At 41.1% G+C, this 26,311-nt stretch overlaps 2 protein-coding genes and 1 non-coding gene across 3 annotated transcripts; 2 read left to right on the plus strand and 1 right to left on the minus strand.

Annotated features, from left to right (window-relative positions):
• The first annotated feature begins 4,326 nt into the window (after positions 1-4,326).
• On the plus strand, positions 4,327-6,458 carry LOC6530551. Its single transcript, XM_002091430.4, has one exon. It carries the CDS (start codon positions 4,494-4,496, stop codon positions 6,384-6,386), a length of 1,893 nt encoding a protein of 630 aa, XP_002091466.2. The 5' UTR covers positions 4,327-4,493; the 3' UTR covers positions 6,387-6,458.
• Positions 6,459-9,654: 3,196 nt separating this feature from the next.
• On the minus strand, positions 9,655-10,828 carry LOC6530552 (trypsin Blo t 3). Its single transcript, XM_002091431.2, has 2 exons — positions 10,038-10,828; positions 9,655-9,984 (listed from the first exon to the last, which is right to left on the minus strand). The coding sequence occupies exons 1-2, from the start codon at positions 10,785-10,787 to the stop codon at positions 9,655-9,657; spliced, it is 1,080 nt and encodes a 359-aa protein (XP_002091467.1). The 5' UTR covers positions 10,788-10,828.
• A 13,131-nt stretch (positions 10,829-23,959) lies between these two features.
• Positions 23,960-24,031, plus strand: Trnag-ucc. Its single transcript has one exon. It is a non-coding gene; the product is annotated as a tRNA-Gly (tRNA).
• Positions 24,032-26,311: the final 2,280 nt, after the last annotated feature.

The raw sequence follows: 26,311 nt of genomic DNA on the forward strand, positions 1-26,311 counted from the left end.
CGCCATGCCACGCCCCCTCACGACGCCCCCTTGCTCGCAGCTGAAGGAGTCGAAGGTGCACAGAAAAAAATAGTTGGAACTAAGCGTAGCAAAATATTTATATGGGGGGTTTAACTATTGTGAGTAGCTGAGGTATTGAAAACTTGATGTTATGTTTCTCTGTAAATAATTTAAAGAAGTCAGATAAGTAGTTTACAAAAACAAATAGTTTTTCAAATAATTTCTTATTCAAAAGATAGTTACATATATTGTATGAGTCATAGTACCTAACTCTGTAAAACTAAGACTCAAATGTATTAAATGAAATGAAGATATCATAGAAACAGCAGCTAAGAGTTTTAGGTGTACGTCTCAAGCAAACCATATGGAAATGCCCTGAGTAATATGTTTGTCTGACTCTGACTCTGCACAGACCAAACTGTGACCCTCACTCAGCGCCCCTGCCCCTTGTAGCCCCCTCCCCCTTTTGGTGGGGCGAACAAGGGAATAGGGGGTTGGGGGAAGGGGGGTTTCGGGGGAACCACCGCCAAAGGCGCACGTTAAGCGAATCGTGCACACGCCCCATGACGATGATTAATTACCTTTTTGGCTGCTTGGCTGCTCGGTTCGGTGTTGTCCCGAATGTATCTTTGTATCTTGTATCTTGTGCACATTTCACTTATGCACGCCTCACGCTCCCAGCTTGTTGGCTTTCGGGGGGTGGTCCTCTCGAGGGGAGGGGAAGAATCTCGCTTTTGGGGGTTCGCTTTTCGCTGATGAAGTTGTATTATTTATCGCAAAATGATTTTTCGCACTTTCTGCATGTCTTCGGCTGTCTTTTTTGCGTCTTCTTTTTGCGCAGAAAGGTGTGGAAATCGAACGAGAAAGCAAAGTACAGGTAAAAGATATAACTAGGAAAACGGATATAACTAGGTACAACAAACTATTATTAACATTATTATATTATAATGTAAAAGAAAAATCAATGTTACTTATATGATAATGATTTATATTTTATTATTATTATAAACTAAGCAGAACGAAGAACTTCTGTTCCATATTTTTTCATTCCAGCACAACCTTTACAAATTTACGAACCATGCCAACCACAAATAAATTCTAAACGCAATGGCCTTTGTAGATCCACTTTAGATCTACTTAAACAAGCATATAACTCCATAGCATAATGTTGGCTATAAATAAACGACTTTCCCGTGGCAACTCGACTAGGCCAGCTCATAACTCTAGATTGCATTATCTTAGGATCTCGAAATGCAGAAGACACATGTGTTGCGCCCTTTACTTTCGGCACTCCCGCAACTCCCTACGAAATAAAGTGAGGACATATCAAGTTGCCCTTTTGGAGGAGGAGTGCAAATCGATTGAGGAACCCTGGAGGAGTTGCTGCTGGGGATGGGGTTTTGAGTATTTCACAGAAATTCGAAACCGCGCAAAGTCAATGAACCAAAACAAACGAAAACAAAAGGGGGCCACCACCGCGATGGAAATGAAAACAAATACAAATACAATAGGAAAAAGGCAACAAAAACATACGAAATGCACAACAATTTGACATCTGTTTCAACAATTTCGCTGGGCGAAAAAGGAGTAAAAAAGGAGAAAAACGTAAGGACGAAAAGGATGTCACGTAGATTGACTTGTACAGCAGACAAAAGGAGCCCGAAACTTCAATTCAAACTTGAAATTCACTCGAAAAGTCCTTCATCTTGAACAAAAAGCAAACCGAAATTCCACCGAGTTCGTGTGACAAATGTCAAGGGTTAATGAGATCCCTTTTTTCAGTACTCTTCAGAAATGGAGTTGTGTTGTTAATTATCATCAACGAACAGGAGTTTAAGCGCTTCATTAGACAAAACAGTGCAACCAGCAGACGAAGAACAAAAAGGGAATGGATAATGTATCTACAGATACGAGGGGTGAAAGCGATACCAAAAGGGGAAATGAGTTTAAACATATTTAGTGAAAAATTTGTGGACAACGAAAATATCAAATTACCAAAACCGGGAGTTGCCTGCCTTCTAGTCTTAACGGGAATGGATTTTTTGGAGCAGATAGAGGGTCGGCCAAAGAAAGAGAAATAGGCATTCAATTAGTCACAGTTTACATGGGTGCGAGATTGCAGATAAAGTCGGGAGACATATTGTGAAGATACATTTGTATCTGCACTGATTATGTTTACAACATAAATTTATTGATCATAATTTATAGATATCTCCAGCACTTGGTACAATATCATACTTTTAAAGACTGTACGACTTGAAGAGCACATTTCAAGATGCCAATTATTTCGTTGCGTTTTCACAGAAATCCGTTGCCTAATGAACTAAATTGTGAACTCTTTCAATATGTTTAATTATGGCAGTTCTCGAGAAAACGATAGGATCATTAATATGCATTGTGTTTTGAGAAATGATTTTTCTGCATGCTGTATGGCAAAGTGATATTTTAGCCGCTAATTGTCAGAGTCCACCAAACTTTGGCCCTTAATATGCAGTTCCTAAAATTATGGAACATATCGTATTCATTTATTTTAATTAGCTTAACCTCAAGGCGAAGAAAGCGAAGAGCAGAAAAATAAGTTCAATGGGACCCCAAGGTTTGCCTTCTGGCATTCTGAAATGATTGATGAATTGTAACTCCATTGTCTGCACATGAGTCACTAAAAATCGAGTAGCTTATAGAGTGTATCACTTGCTGCAGTGACTCACTTTAGAATAAATATATAAATATAATCGCAAATGGAATCGGAATCGGGATCGTAAAAATGCAATTGACATAGGAAAAAGGGATGGACGAAAAACAGCTGGGAAATTCGGGGCTAGAAGGTCGTGCTCAGTCGTCTTCATCTTTAATTGCTTGGAAAACAATAGTCGAAAAGGAAAAACCGCTGAAGTAGCGCCCCATAAACCATAAAAATGCATAATCTACGACCACTTGACACGCATTAAACAAAAACAAAACAACACAGTGGCGGCTTTCCAACTTTTATGTTTTATGAACCTTTTCAACATTTTACAATAAATATTTTTAAGACGAAAGAGATGGGAGATCTCACTATACAGTTGATCAATGCTTCTCCAGATAAGGAGTAAATACAGTGCCGCAGTCCACTCGGCGTAAAATAAAACTGAAACCGAAACTGTATAGTGCTTTTTATGAATTCATATGGGGCTTCCGTCACACGACTAACTCGGATCGTAAAAAATGCACAACAAAAGAAACTTTTCCGTTCCGCCAAAAGAAACAGCAACAAAAAATAGGAAGCAATGAAAAAATTGAAAGGGGTTTCATTGTCAAAATCACGTGCGTGCTGGAATACTATTTTATTTTCCCCAACTGGACTTGTAAATTTATTCGTCATATACAGCCGTGGTTCTTGTTATGCAGCTTTTCATGGGCTGCCCTACGATTTTCCAAGGGAAATTACAACTTTGTCATCAAATTCGGACTGTGAACACAGCAACTTGCCTAATAAAAGAACAATAAAATTGGCGGAAATATTCACCAAAGTAATTGAGTAATGAAATACATAACTAAATTCACAAGGCTGTTTGCATCAGTAATTCGGCAATAACTGAAGAAGTTATAAAGAGTAGAGTATAGTAATATTTAGTAGCTCAAAGTTACTGAACACATTTTTTTAATTTACTCCTGGCGACACGTGAAATTATTGCATAAAATTCTTGTCAGTCCGATTTTTTGCGCCTGTGTCAAAAATAATTAAAAGACCATAAAAAGGAGTCACATTCAGCAGTTTATTCAGCCAAATACCGTGCATCAGTCAGAATAATTGGGGGTGTGTGTCATGGTTGATTCATGATTAAAGGATGTGCATTAAATATTCATATAAATGTCAATTTAAAGCTATCTCTTTCGGCACAGTGTCACCGTCTCTTTCTCATTGACTGGTTATAGACCAGTTGAGTGCCAGTGTTGGCGGCTTTTTTGTTGTCTCGGCTTTGGTCCGCTTTATTGTTGATATCGCCCATGCCATGAATCGAATCCCCGATTGAAAGGCTTCCCTTACTTTCCTTTTTGAACTTTGCCGCCATTGGAAACAAAGGGGTGAGTGAAAAACTGGGTGTTTTGGGGGTATAAATAACAATAGATTTATTGCGAACAACACATGAAATGCATTCAAATAGAATGAAAGAAGCTTTGTCGGCTTTGCGGCGACTGCTCTTTCACTAAAGCTGCTACTTTAATGTATCAATGAAAATATTTGATAACAGGATAATTATAATAGAATGCAGAGCTTTTGCAGTAAATACTGATATAAAAGTGTTTTCCTTTCAAATCATCGATACAAATTGTAAGGCAACTCCTTTGGAGTGAAAGGAAAAACGTAGCAACACTTTTCCCAAAAGGAAAACAACTCTAAATGGAGTCAGCCTTTCGTTTGTCAGTACAAATATTTTTCCGGCTTGCTCGTTCGCCCAACAATTTTATCGAGCACTGAAAAAGTCATCGAAATTTGTAAATACGGAGTGATAATGTCGAGGAACCGAAGCAATCTGCGCCAGCCACAGAAAGTGAATGATAGTGGCGAGGAGGAGTCAGCTGATGAATTCGATGAAATCGCAGCAACAAGTTGGAAAAATGAGTGCAATCAGCTGGAGTCGAGCTCGCCGCCGGAAAGCCCCGAGTATCTGGACGAGTATCTGGAGCCCGATGATCAGCTGGAAGAAAGCGAAACAAATTCTCTGCAGGAGCCAGAGCCTCTCGATCTGGCAGTTAAACCCGATTCCACCATCGACAAGGAGGCAGTGGAGAACCATCGGCGGATTTACCGACAATTGGGCATTCATATCCCGGAATCGCCAACCAAACATCCGCTACTCGGTTACCGTTTCGTTGTGAAACTGTTCCTGGCCACCGACTGTAGCTCCATGTACTTCCTCAAGTGGTCGGCGAATGGCCGCGAACTGGAGGTCGACTATCAGGGCATGCAGGAGCACTTGTCCAGCGGATGTTCCATATTTCATAGCCGCAATACTTTACAGTTTACGGGCACTCTATTGGCCCACGGATTCGAGCGCGTTTGGTCGAAGGATGTGCGCAAACCTGCAGTTCATCCAGCGTCCATCCTGCTGATCTATCGGAATCCAAACTTCGTCAAGGGTCATTTACAGAAGTTGCAGAAACTGGCCCAGGAATTTGAGAAACTGGATGAACTTGCGAGTGCGGAAACGGAGGAAACGCTAAATCCGAAGCACGCCCATATTGCCCGGATGATTCAACGAGGAGATCTCTGCTCCACATCCTACACATGTCGTTCTGCTCTGCAGGTGGCTCGATGTCATTTCCAAACGCTGCTGGGCCATCAGGCCGACTTGGGTGTCCTCAAGGATCGCAACAGACACGATGTGTTCAACAAGCACATAATGACGCAACTGAATGTGAAACGGGGTCGCTCATCTTTCAATAATGCCCCAGTCGACTTGGCGCCCAGTAAAGTACCGTTTGCGAAATTCGTAAAGCCCCACGAATCGGTGATCAATATCGGCATTGGTCAAGCGCCCGATTATGCGGGTTACTATGGCAAGGTGGAGCTGTCCAAAGTCAACGATTTCTTCTCCGAATATCTGCCGCGCTATGGCAGCAAGATCACCGGCTACAAGGACATAGTTATGGATGCCACCAATAAGTCCATTGGCTTCCAGCAGAATCTGCCCATCGGCATGAATTACTCGGATGATGAGGACGATGTCCTGCCACCGCTTGCATCCGATCTAGACTTGGATTTCATGCCATCCACCTCAGCGGCGGCCAAGCTGAAATCTTCGGGTCGCAAGGTAGTGGAAGACTCGGACTTGGAGCAGGCCATGCAGGAACTATGCGGCGGTTCCAATCTCAACGAGGAGGAGGAACTTCCACAGACCAGCAGCAGCACCAGGTTTAAAGCCAAACCGAAGCCCAGAGCCAAAGCCAAGCCCACGAAACGCCAGGCGAAAACTCTGCCTTCCAGTTCCAGCGAAGGCGAGGATTTCCAGGCAGACGAGGAAGAATTCAAGTCTAGAAAACCAAAGAACGTTAAGTTTAAGACACGGGACGATGATAACTCCTATGCTGCTGAAGTCCAAACGGATTCCGAGGAGCAAGTCATCGAGGAAACGAGCGATGCCAAGGCGAAGGATATGCCATACGATGAATGGGAGGAGGAGGAGGAGGACGAGGACGAGGAGGAGGACGAGAAGGAGGACGAGGGCGAGGGCGAGGACGAGAAGGAGGACGAGGGCGAGGGCGAGGAAGAGGAAGAAGAGGAGGACTACTTGGACGAGGACGACGAGGATTATATTGACAAAAATATACAGCACAGGAACGCTCCAGAGCCGCCAAAAATCCGACGCTACGATCTTCGCAATTCCAAGCGAAATGCGCTTTGAATCTGGCTCACACTTCAATTGTATGGTATATCTAAGGCAACTAGGAAATATAATTAGTTAAATCAATTGAAAGCTTAATCTAATCAAATACTCATTGACTGAGGTGATGGTTCAAAAGCAACTTTTTGCGCCACACAATTAAACGTTACTAAGTAACTTAAAAGCGGATTTTAGTTGTGGAGAAGGGGAGAGTAAAATGCATAATTTTATATGTTATTTTAAGTTTACTTCCCCTAATATTTCGTTTAAGTTAAGGTTATAAGTAAACCAATCTAAAGTGGCCAACATAACTGCTCATCGCTCGACCATTAACCTCGCCATATCTTTTGTTTATTCAATCTTAGGTCCATTCCTTTAACCATCTTCCATTTGGCATATCTAAAACTTCCATTATAGCTCTTGTTGGTCTTGGAAGGCAATAAGTTTGGACATATGGGCAATTAAATCGCTTATCGCCCTTTGATCTCTCACGCCCTCAGTGCTCCATTGGCGAGGCCAATCAAAAGTGTAATATCATCTGGAAATATCTTACCAATTCAAACTGAGGGCCAGCACCCACACGAACTCAAAACAAAAAAAAACAGAAAACGTAGCCAGAAAATAAAGGAAAAAAAAAGAGAGACAGGGGCACAATCAGTCGGATGTTTACAAGTTTTATGAGCCACCAAATAACAAGATGAACAACAGTCAACCGAAAACGAAACCAAAACCAGAACCAAAGCGAAACTTAAACGATACTTCGGATACTTGATTTCGAAGGGATCTCGGATTTGGTGTACCGCATCTCGCACCGCATTTGCAAAAGGCGCAAAAAAATAAGCGTTTTTTTTTTGATATAACTCAGCGTGAGCCGAGACACGATTTTTATCGTCTTTAATTTGCTTTTTATTTGATATCATATTTCAAGACGGCCGGACGGACGGCAGGCGAAATCAAATCAGTTTTTGCGCCTCACTCGGAGGAACTCTCAAGCGATGAAAACAAAAGCCGGTATCCTCTTATTTTCGTGCTCCTCTGAAAATGTATTCCCAAAAACAGATTTTTCGGTTGGCAAGAGCGAGGAAAGAGGAAACCTTGACTCAGGACGTCATAATGTCATAAAAATGTCACATACTTTTAATAACTTTATGACAGCTACAAAATCATAAACAAAATGCCCTGACAGCAGCACACGAATTGTGAGAAGGCGAGGCATTCTGTTTGGGATTCTGCGGTTGAGTTCTTTTGGGAGTCGGGAGTCCTCATAATGAGATGTGTCATGTTTTGCCTTCTGAGAAATGTTTCTTCTTCTCCATTTCGGTGGCTTTTGCCATGATTGCCCATCGAGGATGGGCCACGTTGACCAGGCCCCCATTCCCCAAGAGTCACAATTATAAACATGACAGGCTGATTATTAAATTTGATGCTTAAATTATGATCTGAACATGGGGGATACTCGATACTAGCAGGGGTATGTAGTATCCATAAAGTGGCTTCTTGGGTGATAAATTATCATGTGTTATAACATACATTAAGCTTGAACTTGTAAACTTAACACTGAATGCTGAAGGAAACACAAGTTTAGAAATTGTTTAGCATACTCGTTGTATTTTGGTTTGCAGGGCAGGCATTTGTATATAGAATTTCTTTTTCCTGATGCCTTTCTTCTCACGCACCAATTTAATACACAACTTTAAAACACACCTTTTCTGTCCAAAGGCCACAATTTCTGCTTTAGTTTCAACACATAAATTCGCGTTGCGACAAAGCGCGCCAGTATTAAATTATGGAGCCAGGAATAAAGTCGCGACTTTTGTTGCATCATAATGAAGCAAGTTGTGGGGCAGGGGCAAAGAATTCAGAGCCGGGGCAGCGAAAGGCCCTCCAAGAGCAGAGTTATTAAATGCCAAGTTATTTGTCGTTTAGCTGGAAATCCATGCAGGTCGGCAGTACTTTAACTTCTGAGACTCACAAACTTTTTTTCTTTTTGTTTTCTTTTTTTTGAGACTGCTTTATGGGTTTGAGTAGGAAATCTTTACGAGTTTTGTGCTGGGGAGACAAATTTATTGGCAAGGCATTAATGTTTTCTTTACTGTTCGTATTTCTCTCTTCTCTCTCTCGTATTTTTTCCCGTTTTTTGTCTGACTTTAATACGGAGTCGTAAAGATTTTTAATGATCCAAAGCGGTGGTAAAACTATTTACATATGTATCTCTATGCTTTATGGGGGCCAACACGATTATATCCCCTCTATAAGGTTTGGCAATTTGTCTTCTGGTGGGAAAATGCCACAAGGAAATGAGGTGTTGACTGTTGGCCATATAGTTACGGATCTAATAAAGACGAAGCATAAATACAAAGGCATTTAAGAGTTATTATATCCTAAAACTTTCCAATATCATCATCATTCATCAGTGAATGGACATTATTTTTATTTAACCAAAAGCGTTTTAGCATTTAGTAACTTTAAAAGCTCCTGCAAATGGGATTCAAATTCATAACTTTTCTTTTGGGGAATGCAAACTTACTAACCTTAACTCTCAATTACGAACAAATCGAAACTCAATTTACCAGTTCCCCTGAGTAAATAATTTGTTGTACATTTGTTAAAAACTTTGCGCTTATCTGCATGCCTCTTCCAAGTCCAAATCCGAATCCAAATCCAACTTTGTAAATAAGCTATACACTACACGGACTGCAAAACTAGCCACCAAATGCAGTGAAACTTGCTCCTGTGAGTTTGGCGTGTCCTTGGGCATTCTTCTTCTCATTTTTGCGAGCAGGTAGAGAGTTATTTTATGATTGCACAAATGCGAAATGCAAAATGCATAACAATCAAAATTGCACAAAATATATTCGCCAGCAAATCGGGATTTATATGTATGAGATATGGCCTCGTTCCATCTGTTTCCCAAACTTGGCAAACTTTTCACCAAAAAAATAAAAAGGTACAAGGATCCAAATAGCTGCTTGCCTTCAAGTGTTGTAACCCAGTTTCGAATTGCTTTTTTATTTGCCAATGGGCTACGGTTAAGGATGTGGTTATGGATATGGATGTGCTCCACGGGGGATGAGCAGAGCGTTTCCCAAGTAGTTTATGCAACATTTGCTAAAATCTAGCCGCAAAGTTGGTGAACAACTTTTGATCGATGTGCTGCTTGGCTGCAAATTTGTGTGCACTTTGCAGGAATTAGTTAAAAGTGGGCGCATAAATTGTTATTGAAGCAGCAGTTGACTGATCAGTTTTTGCTGCAAAGATATCAGAATTTTATTAATATTTTAAATTCCATTCAGTAATCTTCCTCGGGATAAGGCATGCAGTGACAGCCACCCTGAGTATTGGAGGCCAACCAGCGAAGATACTGATTGACTCTGGTGTAAACTCCAGGAGATTGAGGCCTGGCACAGCCGGCACCCCAGGAAACGATCCCCGCCAGCTGATATTGACCCGGCTGCTCATCGAAGGTGGTATGGAGAGGTCCTCCGCTGTCGCCACTGCAGGCATCCTTGCCGCCCTCCGCTAAATATCCTGCACACATCATATTATCCGTAATTTGCGCGGGTTTATAGGTCGTTTCATTCCGGCAATCCGATTGGGGCAATACCACCACTTCCACCTCCTGAGTTTCACAGCGTTATAGTTACCATTAGGAGATTAAGTCTCTTTTCTTACCCTTAGTGTCTCTGAGCCAAAACCACCTTCCCTCTGAGCTCCCCAGCCAGTAACGATGGCCAGTTCGTGATCAAAGTTGTACGATTGTACGGGCAGGCAAATGGGTCTCACACGATGCTGCCCCATATCAAGTGGTTGATTAAGCCGTAGTAAAGCTATATCGTTGTCGAAGCTACGCGGATTATACAGCTCGTGTACCTTCATCCTGGACACATATCTCTGGATCACGATATCATCGTTGGAATGACTGCGATTGTGCTCGAGTAATCGCAATGTAATTAATTCCGGCGGAACACCTTCCACACAGTGCGCTGCTGTTAGAACATAGAGATCATTGATCAGTGATCCCGCACAATAGAAGCGATCGTAGATCAGAATCGCAGCCATCCAGGGATATTGATGAATTCGCGTCTCATGACCGCCGACGATTTTGTACAGGGTATTAATCAAGCCACAGCGACAAGAAACACAATCCCTCTCAATGGGAAAATCTGCCACTGTGGTTCTGGATGTCGTAGTACTACTCGTTGTACTTCTGGTTGTACTTTTGGTTGTACTTGTGGTTGTAGTGGTTGTCCTGGATGTTGTGGAAGTTGTTGCTAGTACGGTAGTTGAAGTTGTCGTTGTTGCAGGCAACCATATTGAACCTAGCCACTCGAAAATATTTCCTTGATTTGGACGAACTCGCCGTTCGGTTGCACCACTGCACAAGCCGCAGAAAACGCCGATCAAAATCCATGGGAGCTTCATCTTTCTTGGACTTTTCACTACTAAACTGGATGGTGTGGTGGATCATTTATTTAAGGCAGAAAATCTGGCTGCTAATCAGGAATCACGTTTCATTCTATCCAGCCAACTGGCATCGTGTGGCTGGGTAACTTTTCATTTTGGCAACACATTTTCCAGGCTGTCGCACAAATGAATTCATGAAATGTTTGCCAGCAAAGTGTAAATGCCTCGCAGGTTAACTAACAATCAGGGTTTGAACTGACAGGAAAAGGGGCCATATTTGTCAGGGGTTTTGACGGGGTATCCATACAACCACCAGAGTGTTGCACTGTTTCATTAATGCTAAATTAAACGACTTTAATGGGGTCGGAATTTGAATTAAACATGTGTAATTTGAATTCCAGCGCAGCCTAAAAGCTGTGGAATTTCGTTATGAAATAATGCCAGCTAAGTAATTAGTTTTAGTTAAATCAATTTATTTCTAATGAAAATGTTTTTATTTTTTCATGTTTTTCAACTTTCTATTTGAATCATATACTAAACCAGCTTTGTGTACGAGTTTAATCCCCACAGAAATTTGTAAATGACAACCTAAATAAGTTTCCCGAAAAACTTTCCCAACTATTTGGCCAACATTATGCAAATCAGCCGCTCAATAAGCGATCCAATCAAGACTTGGCACTACACATATTGTTGCCATGCCCCGCAAGCTTTCATTTTCCAGCGATTTTCCTCCGATTTTCCCGCCACTTGTCATTTGCGTTCGAGTAAGCTGGCACAATAATCTGTAATAGGCTTAGACATGAAATATTGACGCTTAGTGACCGCTTACTGGATACCAAATGACTAAGTAGTAACATCATCTCGGTGGAAAAAGGCTCCAGACCCTAACTCCAAGTGTAATTAGAAGAGCTGTGGAAATTAGTGAAAGCATTTTCATAACCACTTTTCCCCGCATGTGTGTGTGTGAGGGTGTGTTTATGTACATATTTGTGGAAAACTAAGCCGCTTATGCGACTGTGAGCACAGCTTTTCGACTTCAACTAATTGAATTTGGGGTATAGGAATATCCATTGGGGCGTATCTGTAACCCCAGCACACGACTTCAATTCCGATGGGCACGCCCACATGGGGCAGTAGGTTTTTCATGCTTCAACGCCCAAATGGTAGCATTTTCCCCCAGTTACATTTTATAGACTACCGAATACCAACGACGAAGCTGATGAGCCCAATCTGAAGAGTTTAGAGGGGCAGCACCTTAGTAAATTGTCCAATTATAAAACTGCGTAGGCCAGGTAGCCGTAGCCAGTTGAGAAACCAGAAGACCTCAAGACCACAAGACCAGGAGCCGAATCAACTCTACGGGGAAACTGGAGACGCATCCACATGTTTCTGTCACTTTTGATAGTCGCTCCACTCGCTTAATTGATATTTATGGAAATGGGAGTCTGCTGGAAAGTGGAGCACATGTGGGGAGATTTACAAGCCACAACATTGAACTTCATTTTGAAGTTGGGACAGCTCATTAGAGAGTGGGAGACACTCGACAGCACTCGAAGCACTCCAAGTTGGAAAAACAATGCTGAAAAGCCGGAAAAGTAATCCACTGACCCACAACTGCAAGCAGCGGGTGGAAAATGCGGAAAATCAGCAGGGGAGCAGCAGCTTTTGCCCAAGAAATATATGGCTTAATTGTGGCAAAGTAATAAACATGTCCAGTCCGAGTATAAACTTTTGGTTGCCAAGAACTTTCGACCGTTGTTTGTGCTTGCAGGCCGCAAAAGAAAACCAATTAAAATGGCAAAGAAACAGAAGTCAGAAATTAGACGAAAAATAAATAACTGCCCCCCCCCCCCCCAAGTTTCAAGGGGAAAAATGGAAAAAAAAGAGAACTGGAAACTTAAAAAAGGGGATAAATTATAGTTGGCAAAGATATAGTTTTAACACAAGCTAACTTTAAATAAATCTGCACATATAATAATATAGCAATATTTATTTGCAAAAAAAACCTGAAATGAGCCGCATTAATTGGCCAATACCCTTTCACAATCCAAATATGCAATTGCAAAATACTCTTTTGGATACAGGGAATTTAGGCTTATCTCATTGAGAACCGAATGTTTTGCATTGCGTAGGACGATCGGCGTGAACATGATTTAAAGACCAAAGACTGGCAAAATATTTATGCACACACACAATATATCTTGACTTGTGGCAACTACTTGGTTGTCGAACATGAGCTCTTTGGCCGCTATCGTGACAGGATCGGGCTTTAAAATACGGCTTACAAAACAGCAGGCAAAGCAGCCAAAACATTCCAGCGACTTTTAATTAAAAGCAGCATTTTCACAGGCCGCAGAACAAGCTTATTAACAGTTACCCGATCCAAACTAAAAAATGAGGGGGGAAAATACGTAAAATAAGAGGGAAAACAACGTCTGTCAATTGATAAACAAGTCAACTGTCACTTAGGCCCAACATTGATAGCGACTCTGCCAAGCGGCCAACGTTAATCAGCCAAAGTGTCCGGCTCCAGCTCCGGATCCCCCCTATCCCCTATCCCCATCTCTATCTCCATCCCCATTCCAATTGGAATCCAAGGAGTCCTGCTCGAGGACCGGATCCAAAGAGCCCCAACTCCTTTCGCAAAACTCCACTTGTTGCTGCCGGCTGATGGCGATAAGCAGCGACACATGTCACAAGATTTTTCTGCCTTTCTGCCCGGTCTTTTTGCCTTTTTGTCTTTTTGCCTTTTCATTTTCATTTTGTTGATTTTTTATTTTAATCAAAAGTGGAAATTAAACGCGGCTAATGAAGATTTTAATTGCGTGCAACGGCGAAATGAAGTTGCATGTGGGTTTTGTGGTCGTCTGGCCGGCATTACCACGATATCTATAAAAGTCTGTACATATATATGTATGTATTTATAGTTACATAGTCACATAGAGAGGGCATGCAGCACATAAACTTGCAACTTAGGATTTACATGATCAGCGTTTGTTGCAACACGCAATCAATGTGCGAACGAGAGAGCTCCTAATCAACTTCAGCTAAGCCGCTTATGACAGATCGCAAAGGACAGTGGGCTGGAAAGCAGAAATGAGTGGGAAAAACGGGTTGTACAGTGGGCATTATGCTGCCCAAACCAACACGCAAGGAGAAGAGGGCATGGTTATTGAAATATACAGATACAGTCAGGAAGATGAATGACAGCAATATGTTATAGGTTTTTCTATATGAATAACTTAAAAAACTTATAGATTTTTCTATATGAATAACTTAAAAAACATAGATTTTTCTATACAAATAATTAACAATCTTTTAGGGTTCCTATATAAATAATATAAAAAGTATACAACATACTTCATCAGTACGTTTTAATGGCTATTACACGATTGACTCTTACATTCCGCCCATTTAAACCTATACTTTCCATTGTTACACAATGCCATCAACCAGCTAAAGAGCAATTGATTGCTCGGAAAACATACCCATTGAAATCCTTTGTCGTGCACCCAATTTACATAGAGCAGTTTTTCCCCAGCCCCCCAACAATTTCCGCCCCCCAGCCGGAAAAACGAGGAGAAAATGTGAAAAATGTCACGCTTCATTTGCTTTAACCGTTCAAACGGACACCTGGCCACAGGTAACCTTCAAAGGAGAATGAACAGTAGATGAAAGGTATCAGTTTGGTATGGGTAAGGGTATGGAAAAGTAGTATGGAAAAAAGTCAACACGGCACACAAATTCCATGAGAGACGTGAAAACAAATCGAATCGGACAGATCGATTAGGCATACAAATGTGCAATTAGAAGTGGAAAGTTCACTGTGTCCACTCGAGATGGATATGTGTGCCTCGATATACGTATATGTATATATTTATATATAGATATAGACAGTGGGTATATAGGTAGCTGCCCTTTGCCCAATTAGGCGTTACAAATGGTTAGATGGATGTCAGGAATCGGAACAGGAAGCGGAAACAAACAAACGACTAACGAGGCATGTGAAAGAGATGACAGCCAGGCTATCGCCATTCTTCTCCATCTCAACGGACTCAATTAATTGAATTAAATTTTGTGAGTAATTTTTTTTTGTAATTTACGCGCCATTCGGTTAACCAATGTCTGACGCTGGCCACAAATTTCAATAATTACCGACAGTTTTTAATTATCCGGCCGAAACGAGAAATGCGACAGTGTGAGGGCGTTTTATTGCCCAAAGTAGTTTGAACAGCATTTAATTATTATTTATGATTGTTTAGCGCCGTTTTACTGAAATTGATTTATGCGGTTTTCTCGTGTCTGGTCAAGTTTATTAATTTGTTAAAGCCAGCAGCGATTTGACACAAAATTCAAAGCCACTCCACCCACCCACATGTGCGGCCATGTCATGCCGTCTGCCCATTACAATTACATATTAATTAATAACAATTTTCTTTTGGGGGCGGGCGTTGATGCAATTAGTAAGCTATAATTAACAAATATTCGATTTTATGGGTGCACTTGGAATTTTGGCAACTTAACTGACCAATAGAAAAAGTAATAAAGAATTTATTAGTTTCTAGCTGACTTAGTGAAATAGTGTAGCTATATTACCAAGAATAACTAATAAAATGCACAAGATACGATGCACATCCGGTTAAATTATAATACTCCTCTTAATTTGGGTTAATTTAACTGGCCAGCCCCGAATGCAAACATTTCCTGCTTTCGCCGGTGCCTTTCTGCTTTCGCCGTGCTCAAATCGACCCCCCCACCTGGTCGTCTTAACCCACTGATGACAGTGCAAATAGCCAGACAGCAGAGCAAACCCAATGAGCAACGCCTGCGTGAAAAATGCAAATCAATTCAATTAAAAAAGAACAAGAGCAACGTGCAACAAGCGGCAACAACCAGCAGTGCAACAACAACAATAGCCGGGACGCATTGCCGCCAGGTAAAGACACACGATCTGGATACTATATGTATATGCGCTCCTCTATCTGAAGTATAACCCCCACCATTGTACTCAAAGAAAAGAAAAGAAAACGAAACGAAACAAAACACGCTCCATAAAGATCCCGAAAAACAACAACAACAGAAACAGCAACGGCCACTACAACACATGCCACAAAAGTGTTGCAGTTACAAGAATTTTAATCAAGCGTTTAACACTAAACGCGCCACAAGTCGCAGAAGGCAAAAGACGAAGGCGACTTTTGCGGCTGCGCAGACGCATAAACAATTTTCAAATTGTTCTTGTTGTTGTCTCTGCAACTGCTGTTGTTGTTGCTGCTGTCGTTGTTGTTGTTGTTGTGTCTGCCTTGCAGCCTTTTATTGGCATTGTGTTGTTGCCGTTCCGCCGGCAGTTTTTGCTGTTGTGCATAAATTAACTTGCCGCTTGTCTAGGCCCAAAAGCAACATCAACTTCCCGGCGCACATACGAAAAAAATGGTTCTCATTTTTGACTGCATTTTTAAGATACTTTCTGCTGATATAGGTTCTGAAATAACTGAGCAACTTTAAATAGCGCATAGCTGTTCCAACACGGTTCAAATGTACAAATAACCAAAAATAAATAATATCAAAATATTGGGTAGTTTTTCAAAACATAATACTCAATATAAACTTTCAATCTAAAATATTGATTAGTAAACTGAGAGGGTATCGGAATATCGGAAAGGTTAGTATGGATTTTGAATAATAAACTTTAGCATTACAATATATCTAGTATATATACATAGTTCATAATGTTATATTTTCTAAAGCTGAAGTTCCTAATATTAAAGTTTCCTAAGCTAAAGTTCTTTATATTATATTTTCTAAAGCTGAAGTTCTTAATATTTTATTTTCTAAGGCTGAAGTTCTTAATATTAAAGTTTCTCAAGCTTAAGTTCTTTATATTTTATTTTCTAAAGCTGAAGTTCTTAATATTAAAGTTTCTCAAGCTAAAGTTCTTTATATTATATTTCCTAAAGCTGAAGTTCTTAATATTACATTTTCTAGAGCTGAAAGTCCCAGAACTTTCTTCCTGTGTGGCGGCTTGCGGTTTGTCTTAAGCTTATCTCCATCTTATTCCCCTCCATTCGTTTTGGACAAATTTAAATTTGCATGACAGACGCACATTGATCATATTGGCGGGTTAAGGGAGAGGCGCCAGGGGGTTAAACATGCCACAACGAGCTCCAACTGTGCCAAAAGGAGTCTTTCAATTTCATTCGATCCAATGCTGTTTCTTTTCCAGTTCCTTTTTTCAATTAACCAAACATGCGGAGCACTCAAAATGTCATTTGGTTTTGTCAAATGTTTTTTTGTGTGCCTCCGTCTGTCGGCCGGCTTTTCCATGTCTGGGGAAACGGAGAAAAATTTAGGCCAGCAGCATGCGTGAAACTCCCATAAAAAATCATTCAATAAATCACAACAAATTAACATAAATCTTGTTCTGTCGTCGGCGCTTTTCAGCTAGGGGATTTCAGCGACTGGAGGGCGGGTCCACTCAAGTGGAGTTCTGGAAATGTTGAGCTGTGGAGTTCCCTCCTTATGCCACAACTAAAAGCTCTTGTTTTGCTACTCCTGATGTTGTGATGATGATGATGTCGATCGTAAATCGTGAAAATTGACAAATGCCCAAAAGCTTCCACGCACTCAAATGGGCAATAAAAAATTAAAAAGTAAATATTCTGAAGCGACGTTGCCTCCGCCTGCCCACAAAGATGGGAAAAAAAATCTTTATTGCATCTTTAACAGCAGCAAAAACACAACGAGGAACAAGTGCTGTGTATGCTAGCTTTCGAAGAGGGAATACCCTGGATTTGCACAGAATATTCTTCAAATATATTGAAACAAAATATTATAGAATTCTAAAGACTTATTGACACTAGACGAGCTACTACAAATGCATATTTAGCTATCAGTTATTGAGGTTTCTTGGCATGTTTATAAGAGTATGTTATATTGCCCTAACAAGGGTATTACGTTTAAGTATATATCATCTAAAATCTAACCGAACCAGATGCACAAATTCTTCTGGTCTCGCCGCACACACACACGTGCACTCCGCCTCATGGATGACACAAATGGCACACAGAATGTATCTTTTAGAACGCCAAATGAGGGCCATAAATGCAAAGCAGACAACAATGTGGAGGCTGGCGAGGATCGGGGGACAGGAGGAGTGCGGAGTGGAGTGGTGCCCCAAAGGGGAGACCACAGCGCACATGTCTGCAAAGTGTTAATGTGAATTTATGATGCATTACGCGCCATCGCCACTCGAGAGCCTCATATTCCAACTCATTCTCCAACTCACATGCTCACATATAGTACTCATCTCATATGTACCTCTAACTGTCGTCTGGCGCACTTTCGGCCAAGATAGATAGCTTCTTTGGCTGCGCGGTTCAATTTTTCTAGTAGCGTAATGAAAAACAGATTTGGGAAAGTTTTTACGATTTTGGTTCGTTTCGTTTTCGCCTTGGTCGATTTTTCGGTAGTTTTTATTATGGAAATTTGGAGTGAAGTTTTATTATTGTAATAAACAGCAGAGTGCTGTAAGATCAAAGCATTAAGAGCATTGGTATTTTGCTTATAATTAGGAACATGAAATTTTTGAGAGCATGGTGTAGGAAAGCATTTAAAGTGCAGATAAGCACTTCAGGATTATTAAACACTGCTGCATTAACTTTTCCTTAATAATACTTACCCCGAAATTTCTTCACAGCTGACACTTATTGAATTATCCCGCCCCTTGACTAATTGCAACCATTAAGTTCTAACCCCAAAATCTCGCGGTTTTCCGCGTTCGCCCTCGAAAAACTCACACCTGAAGTGCATGACAAAGTTAATTAAGGGCCCCCGGCAAATGCCTCTAATAAACTTTCAATTAAGACAAATGCCCAAAAATACGCCACACAATGTATGGCCAAAGGGTGGGGATAAGAATGGTAGATGGGGGATGTGGAATGGGGGATATGGTACCAGAAATAGGAGGCGTTTGTGCGTGCGTGTGTGCACAAGGGCCATTAAAGTGCATTATTGAGGGGTGCGGCAGGTCGGTCAATTTTTTGAAGTCTCTCGAGAGAAGACAATTTGCTCCAGTTCACAATTGTGGGCGAGCAAACAAAAAAAAAAAGTGGAAAAGGGATCGGAAAATGGGCGGACGGGCGTTGACAGCTGCGCCTGGTGGCCGCAAACTATACGAGAATCGTATATAATTTATGCAGTTCCACAAGTTTAGACAACCATTTCACTAGGCATCGAAAAAAAAACAGCGAGATGCGGAGAAGTTGGGGGCTTCAGCGCACTGAGCATGACAAATTTTTGTTTCGGGGCGCTGGGCTCCTTTTGAAGTTCCCTTGCGTTGCGAAACTACCCAAGTCACCAAGTCACCTTTACAGATGGATCTGCACTATATAGGCGGTATGGCTTTACTGGGTGCTTGAGTTAACCCATTCCACGTTCTCTTCTTGTTGGCGGCAGCTCGTAAATAAAATCGTAAATTGCCATTTTGTTTTATTGTCCTACAGTCCGGTCGGTCGACAGACAGTTTTTATTTTTATTGAGCCCGTTTTGTTGCCGCAGCGAGTGGAGCTGCAACAGGAGGCTCCACCGGCTGCCTGTGGGATGCAAAAGCTATCGTGGTTGCCTCGACATGTCGTTAATGAGCCATAAAGGTGTGCAGCTGCCCCACCGCCAGCTATTGAAATCGAAAATGGGGGGCGGTAACTGCCCAAGGGACCCGATGAGGTGGGAAATGGAAATTGGGCACTGAAAGTGTTTCTCGATTTCCACCTCATGGGGATTTATGATCGACGAGGAACTTTATTTTGATCCGGCTATTCGGGAAATGATTTATCGATTGAAGGGGGATGGTCATAAACATTTTACATCGACTGTTTGCTCACACTTACAGTGAGTGATTTATAGCAAATCGAGTAAGAATGCTGATTTAATTATATCAAAATTAACAAAAATATTTAGATGTGAATTGAATTTACGCATCTACAATGGATTCTATGGCTGCATAAGTCTTATCCATTTGCTGATGTGTTAATGCAAATTCTGGTTATTCCAGTTGGAATCTATGATATATGGAGTCGCAGCGAGATGCTTTATAGAGAACTACAAATTGCACGCACAAACAGCTCCTCCACACGGGCAGAAAGTCCAGAGGGGGGACAGTAGTGCTTCGGATGATGATTAATGTAAGTCGCGTACAAGAATTGGAGTCGGGAGATGATGACGATGGCACTGTGACGGAGCTTTTCTTCTTCCCGGAATCGAGGCACAATGGCCATTGGCAATGTCATTGCCTGACTGACGGATTGACGCACTGACTGCCCGACTCGCTGGCTGCCTGACAGTAAATAATCTATCAATAATTGAGTATGCCTTTTTGCCTCTTTACCTTTTTGCTTGGCATTGGCATTGGCATCATCGCCGGTCCAAAGAGGAGCGGCTCGTGCTATCGGATCTGCAAATGGAACACTCGGACCACACTTGGCGACGTTAAAGGATTCCGATTCCCCTTCCCTTCCGATTTCCTCCGCCGATTATTCTCTTTATGGAGCCAATGTCGTTGATGATAGGCTCTAGGCAGGAGCACCCCCTGGTCACCCGATTTCCTGCCACCACTCCTGCAGCTCCGGGGTCCAAACTCCTTGGAACGCAACGCTTTCATGGCTGACTGAGTTTGCGCTCGATTCGATTATTTATGTCATTTGCTTTGACATTTATCATTCCACGATTTCACGATTTTTTGCCCCACTCCCTATTTTTCTAGAAATACACCGAAAGAAATATATATACTAATATGCATAGAATACTCGTAGAATAAACAAAATATATCTTTCTGCATACTACGTACCATTTCACTTTAAAAGAACCTAAGAATTATATTTATAATTGAAGGTAACAATTATATAACTGACTTGTAAAATTAAACATTTTTATGATTAAAAAATCCTTTTTTCATAGTGTACACTGGTTTTTTGCTCCTATTGTCAAGGCCAGAAGATGATGACGACGCTGTCCAATGGCCACTCAGTCCATTGCCGCTTTTGGCTATTTATGGGCGCGCTACTTAACATAAATTTTATTGCTTTTGCTGTTTGCTCATTTGGGGGCTAGTCCCCGTAGGAAGGAAGGAGCTGGAATATCGGAGCTTGGTCCTATCTGTGGCTTACTCACCGGGACAACGGCCAGGATGGATGCTCTCATCGAATGCGAGCTCCTGCTGTCCATGAATTGATGAGGATTCATTTATTGTATGATTAGTTTTGCCTTTATGGAGTGTTTCTACTTCTCTTTTTTTTTTGCTCCTTTTTTAATGGAACTCAGTCGCCAGTCGCATTAGCTACATAATTAGCAATACATATAGAGCTTGCACACTTAAATGAAATTATTATTCATCGCTGCATTCCCTGCCGTCGTACCTTGCGTATACGTGTAGTTAATTGAAAATTATTCAAAAGGCAGGTAAATTTTAGCCAGAGGCCATGGAGCAGAAACAGGTTGACTTGTTTAACTCGATGCCGTGACTCATGGCGATCAGAGAATCAGGTCACAGGTGCGGGAGGCAGAGCAGATGTCAATCACATCGAATGCAGTTTGCAGCGATTTACCAGGAAATTATTGATGAATGAGCCTTTTTGGGCGAAAGACAGGCGCACTCATGATGATGCCCCAAATCAAAACTAATGACTTCAATTCCATCCCTCAAGCCTGCCAATAAGCAATTTCCGAAAGTTGCCAAGTCAGTCGAGAAGAGGCAACAATTAAGTTGGCCCACTGTCAAATGCAAATGTTACTGCCCATCATCAGGCGGTTGGATTTTGGCATGGGATTTCTGTTCGGTATTGGCCATAAGCGAAAACCTGCCGAGTCACAAATCGATGCGTAATTAATTGGCTTGGGCAAGTTTCGCATGCCGCATGCAATTAAAAATTCATATTCAAGTTCAATGTCTGGAAACTTAGACAACCGCTCTCTAAGTTCCTTTCAACAGAATGCCGCATGTGGTGAGGATAGCAAATGAAGGAGGGCTTCAGACGAGTCACGGCACAAATTTTAGCCCATTCAGCAGCGTACACTGCGAGAAATGGCACACTCTGTCAGTTTTTTCAGCACTACAGTTTACTTACTTGTATATGATTATGAATATAGCTGGTGGCGCCAACCCCCATCCAATTTCTCTCGGTGCACATACATGAGTTGGCATCCTTTGGCTCTGGGGACTTGTTTTGACCATTCCCATCCGTGTGGCTGGTTGGCCAGCCTGCCGTACATATTTGCTGTGTGTGGGCTCCTCGAGAAGAGAAGATTTTGGGCCGAAGGGGGCTGGGCATCTTGAAAATATATGGTCCGTTGATTACCGCTTGCTGTGATTTTTGATTATGCAGTTTCCGTTCCGTTTCGTTTTTACTGGTTTTCCCCCAGCCATTCATACTTGCTTATGTATGTTTTTTTCTCGCATTTTGCATATGTAATTTCAAGGACTGTTAAATGCAGCGTTCTTGTGGTCCATAATTAGTTTGATACGCACACCCGTAAAGTCGGACCATTTCATTACATTCGAGAAACCAGTCAAGCAATTCTCCAGAACCCACTTTATTAGCTCATGAAAAATAATTACTAAATAAGACCGAACAGCTTAAGCAATTTACATGCTAAGCCAAAATGTAACAACTTTGTTTTATGTGCTACATACATATGTATGCTTGAAGCAAAGTTAATGAGTTAATCGTTTTTTCATGCAAAACCAATGGAATTCACTATTTAAAAGCAAATTTGAGTTCAATCAATTTAATCCCCATTCCAGCTGCGTTCGAAACAACTAAAGATTAACTCCAATATCAAACAATATCTGCGGTCATTCTCTTTCTTCAATAATCCAGCATGACTAAACAGAAAAGCTTTTGGAAAAAACTGGAACCTTGTTAGGCGATTAAGCCCAAATAATGAAGTCAATTAACCAAAGTAGACAACTCAATAGGTCCCAGCACCCCAAAAAAGCCAAAGAAAAGAAATATTGGAATATATAAATTATAGGGGGGAGAAACTCTTTTTTGAGAGCAACAGGTTCGAAACTTTGTAACTCCGGCAATGACACTTGTAACTCTGGCATCAGTGTCAACCTTATTGTTTTCCCCTTTGTATTTCCTCCTTTTCAAGATGAAAACCCACCGTATCCCACAATCCCAGCAGAGTCCCATCAATTATGTGCCACATAGAGTGGGTCTGGTCGAAAAAGGTAGCCAAATGAAATGGGCATTTGTTTGATAGATTTTGATGTATTGCCAGCGATTTGTTAGGCCCGGCAAAATACTCTCGGATACGGGAAATTACCGACACGCTGTGAGCGGATCATACAAATTAATTAAATACATGGAAGATCGATTCAAAATAACTTTAGGGAGTCCATGTCAAAGATCACAGCCAAACACGGTTCGGTTATTTAGGCTCGAACTGCTGTTTGTCTATCGTTTTACACGGTTCGCCAGGCGGAAAATAAATATTCGAGTACAATAGCGCTTAGGTTTGCTGGGTAATAAATAGTTTTGGCTCGTGGACCGCATGTGGTCTGTCTTTAACCTTTTGTTAGTTTCCATCCGAGTGGGTGTGCTTGTGGAGTTATTTGACCCATCGGTCGTCGCATTTGCATATAAAAGATTCGTCATTACTTTTGGAACTGAAATGCAGTAAAGCTGAATGCGTTGGAAAATTATTCATAGGTTATGCAAGACTAATTTGTCACACGATTTTTGGAGGACTCTTTAAAAAGCCATTGGGTTTGAAAACTGTTTATTATTACCTTAATTATTAGTTTAGTGCAAATGATAAGTAAATTGTTTTTTCGTTAAAGTTTTTCTTAAGTTATTATTTTCCACGTAGTGACGAAGCACTCCTCACTTTTAATTTTTGTTGTGAGAGTACATTTTTTGAATAGTTTTCTTAACATATATTTGGCTATCTCTACGTTGGTGAGGCAACATGCGAAATCGAATTAGTTGTTGGCTGAGCCTAACGAAATATAGAATATTTGTCATTGTGTCGAAGCTGACCTAATTAGATAAGCGAGAGAATAAAGATTTCAATAATTTAGACTTCCTAAGCGCGCTTATCGTTTGTTCTATTTTTAGAACACGTTTCACTTCCCAATAGAAGGGAGTAAAGGGGTGAGTGATAGGGGCTAAAATTCTGGATCCCTCCAAGTGGCGTCGGTGGTGTAATGGTCAGCATAGTTGCCTTCCAAGCAGTTGATCCGGGTTCGATTCCCGGCCGACGCACAAGTAAACTTTTTGATTTTTTTTATTTTATTCATTTTATATCAATATCAGCATTTAAGTGTATATAATGGTTTCTTACATATGGTTTATTCTTATTCTTCACATCGTTGTTATTGTTGACTGACTAAAGATAATTGATAAACACACACAGGCAAATCAATTGGATGGAAATTATATCGTAATCAGCAAAACCTATAGCAACATATTGTTGTGTCCAGCGGTGTATTCCCCTGCCCATTAATTTAAAATCAAATATTTGGATTGGAAATTTAATAAGGTTGACATTGCCTTAGTCTCGACGTGCAAATATTTAAGCCTGTAATTTGGTGTTCGCATTACAGATGAACATCTTTGATCCGATCCAAGGTCAATAAACGATGTCCTGAGCAGGGGCTTAAATATTCTTGGATTCTGGAATTAATTAGTATGCCGTTTGCGTATGGCAAAGCGTTTTGTTTGCACTAAATTCTCAATAACAGATTTTCAGAGTGCCAAACACCCAGCGAAAAAAGTTGTCTTTTTGACTATTAGCTAAGTTAAAATATTCTTATGATGATCAAGCTATGAAAGTAAGACTCAAACAAAACCTCTTAAACAATTAAATACTTTCCGGTGTATAATACTATTGCCAAGCACTAACATTTTCCCTAGTACTCTGCCTGCTTTTTATCCACTTCCTTGGGAACTCATTTGCTATTCATTTCAGTGCTGTCCTGTTCTTGACTTATGCGTATTACTGCAAATATCAATTAATGCTGGAAACGTGCGTGAAATACTCAATATGATTTTGGACCTGGACACGCACTGACCTTGGATTATAATCAAGCCCCATGTGGAGTAGTGTTTGCAGATAAGGACACACTGACGGCCAACATAATTGATTTGGAGCTCGATTTATGTGTCTGCCATCGGAGCCAAAGGGTCAAAGTCACGCACTCATTGGAAGCTTCGGGCCTTGGATGGCTCTCAAAAATTATTCAAGCTGCTACTGGCCACTCGATGTTGTGGTGGCTGCAACACTTGCGACATTGGAATATGCAACACCCTTGAAAGGTAAGTATGGGTTAATCCAAACTATTCAAATTGTTTTTGAATAAGCTTACGATATATGAAAGAATTAAATCTGATACCAACTGTTGCTTACATATTATGGAGAATTAATAAGTTTTATTTAAAAGTCTATGGTATTTAGTAACTATACTGCTACCCATAAACAAATTTGTATGTCCTAAATTTACAATAATAATATTTGTATTTGTGTTTACTGTCTAACTACATTAAGGATTTACAAATATAATAATATTTTTCCTTTGTTGTTGGCCATTTTTTGCTACCACTTCGAGACAATATTTGGTTTAATTCTCTCAGCTGCTCTTTACGTTTTTGGCATTTCAATAAGTGCCACGCCCACTTTTCATTTGGCTCCCAGCCCTCCGCCTGGTTTCGTTTCGTTTATTTGGGATTCGCATATTTGTAGCAGCTACTGTGTGTGTGCCTCTTCGTATTATGATGACCGGTGGTCGGTCAGCTGGCGTTGTTTCGCTTTTGCTGCCTCAGTATTCTGTTTGTGTTTGCTCTGCGGCATCTTCACAGCTGGGTGATTGCGGCCCAATATTTGTCTTTGTCCACCGTTGTGCCACCGGCACCTAAGGGTTAAACGGGGTCAAAGGGCCAACGGTAGCGCGAGAGAATTGCCTGCAAAAGGCATCATTTGCAATTGTAATTTTTGGCACATACGCATAAATGAATGCACAAATGTGGGTTTTCCAATACGATAATTTTTATTCGAATGCTGGATGTTTGTTCAGATACCGTATTGTTAATAACAAGTTTTTATACATTTTTAATGCGAGTTTTTACAACCACATAGTACAAGTATTTAAATCAATCCAAAGCATGGCAACTTGAAATGGTAAAGTACCAATCTAGCACACGATAATATCTTTCCTGCTGGCCAGTAATCAACAGATCCAATCTCCTCCCGACCCCACACACATAAACACTCCGCCAGATCAATCGCTGTCATCTCATTCTATTTCCACATCCATTTAGCATCTAGCCCAATCTGCCGCTCAATCGCCAGCCAGAGCTCGCCGCATTAATGTCTCTGTTAAATTGCCAGCTAAAAGCCAGCGAGCTGTGGAGTTTAATTAAAAAAGGAACCTAGACTGCCGCCTCCCAACGCACACACACACTCATACTCAGAGGCGCATATCAATTACGCAGGCGATTAAGCCAAACAAACTGCCAACTGATTGGCGATGCATGCCAATGGCAAAA

This window comes from Drosophila yakuba, chromosome 2R (genome assembly GCF_016746365.2).
Source record: "Drosophila yakuba strain Tai18E2 chromosome 2R, Prin_Dyak_Tai18E2_2.1, whole genome shotgun sequence".
Classification (NCBI taxonomy): domain Eukaryota; kingdom Metazoa; phylum Arthropoda; class Insecta; order Diptera; family Drosophilidae; genus Drosophila; species Drosophila yakuba.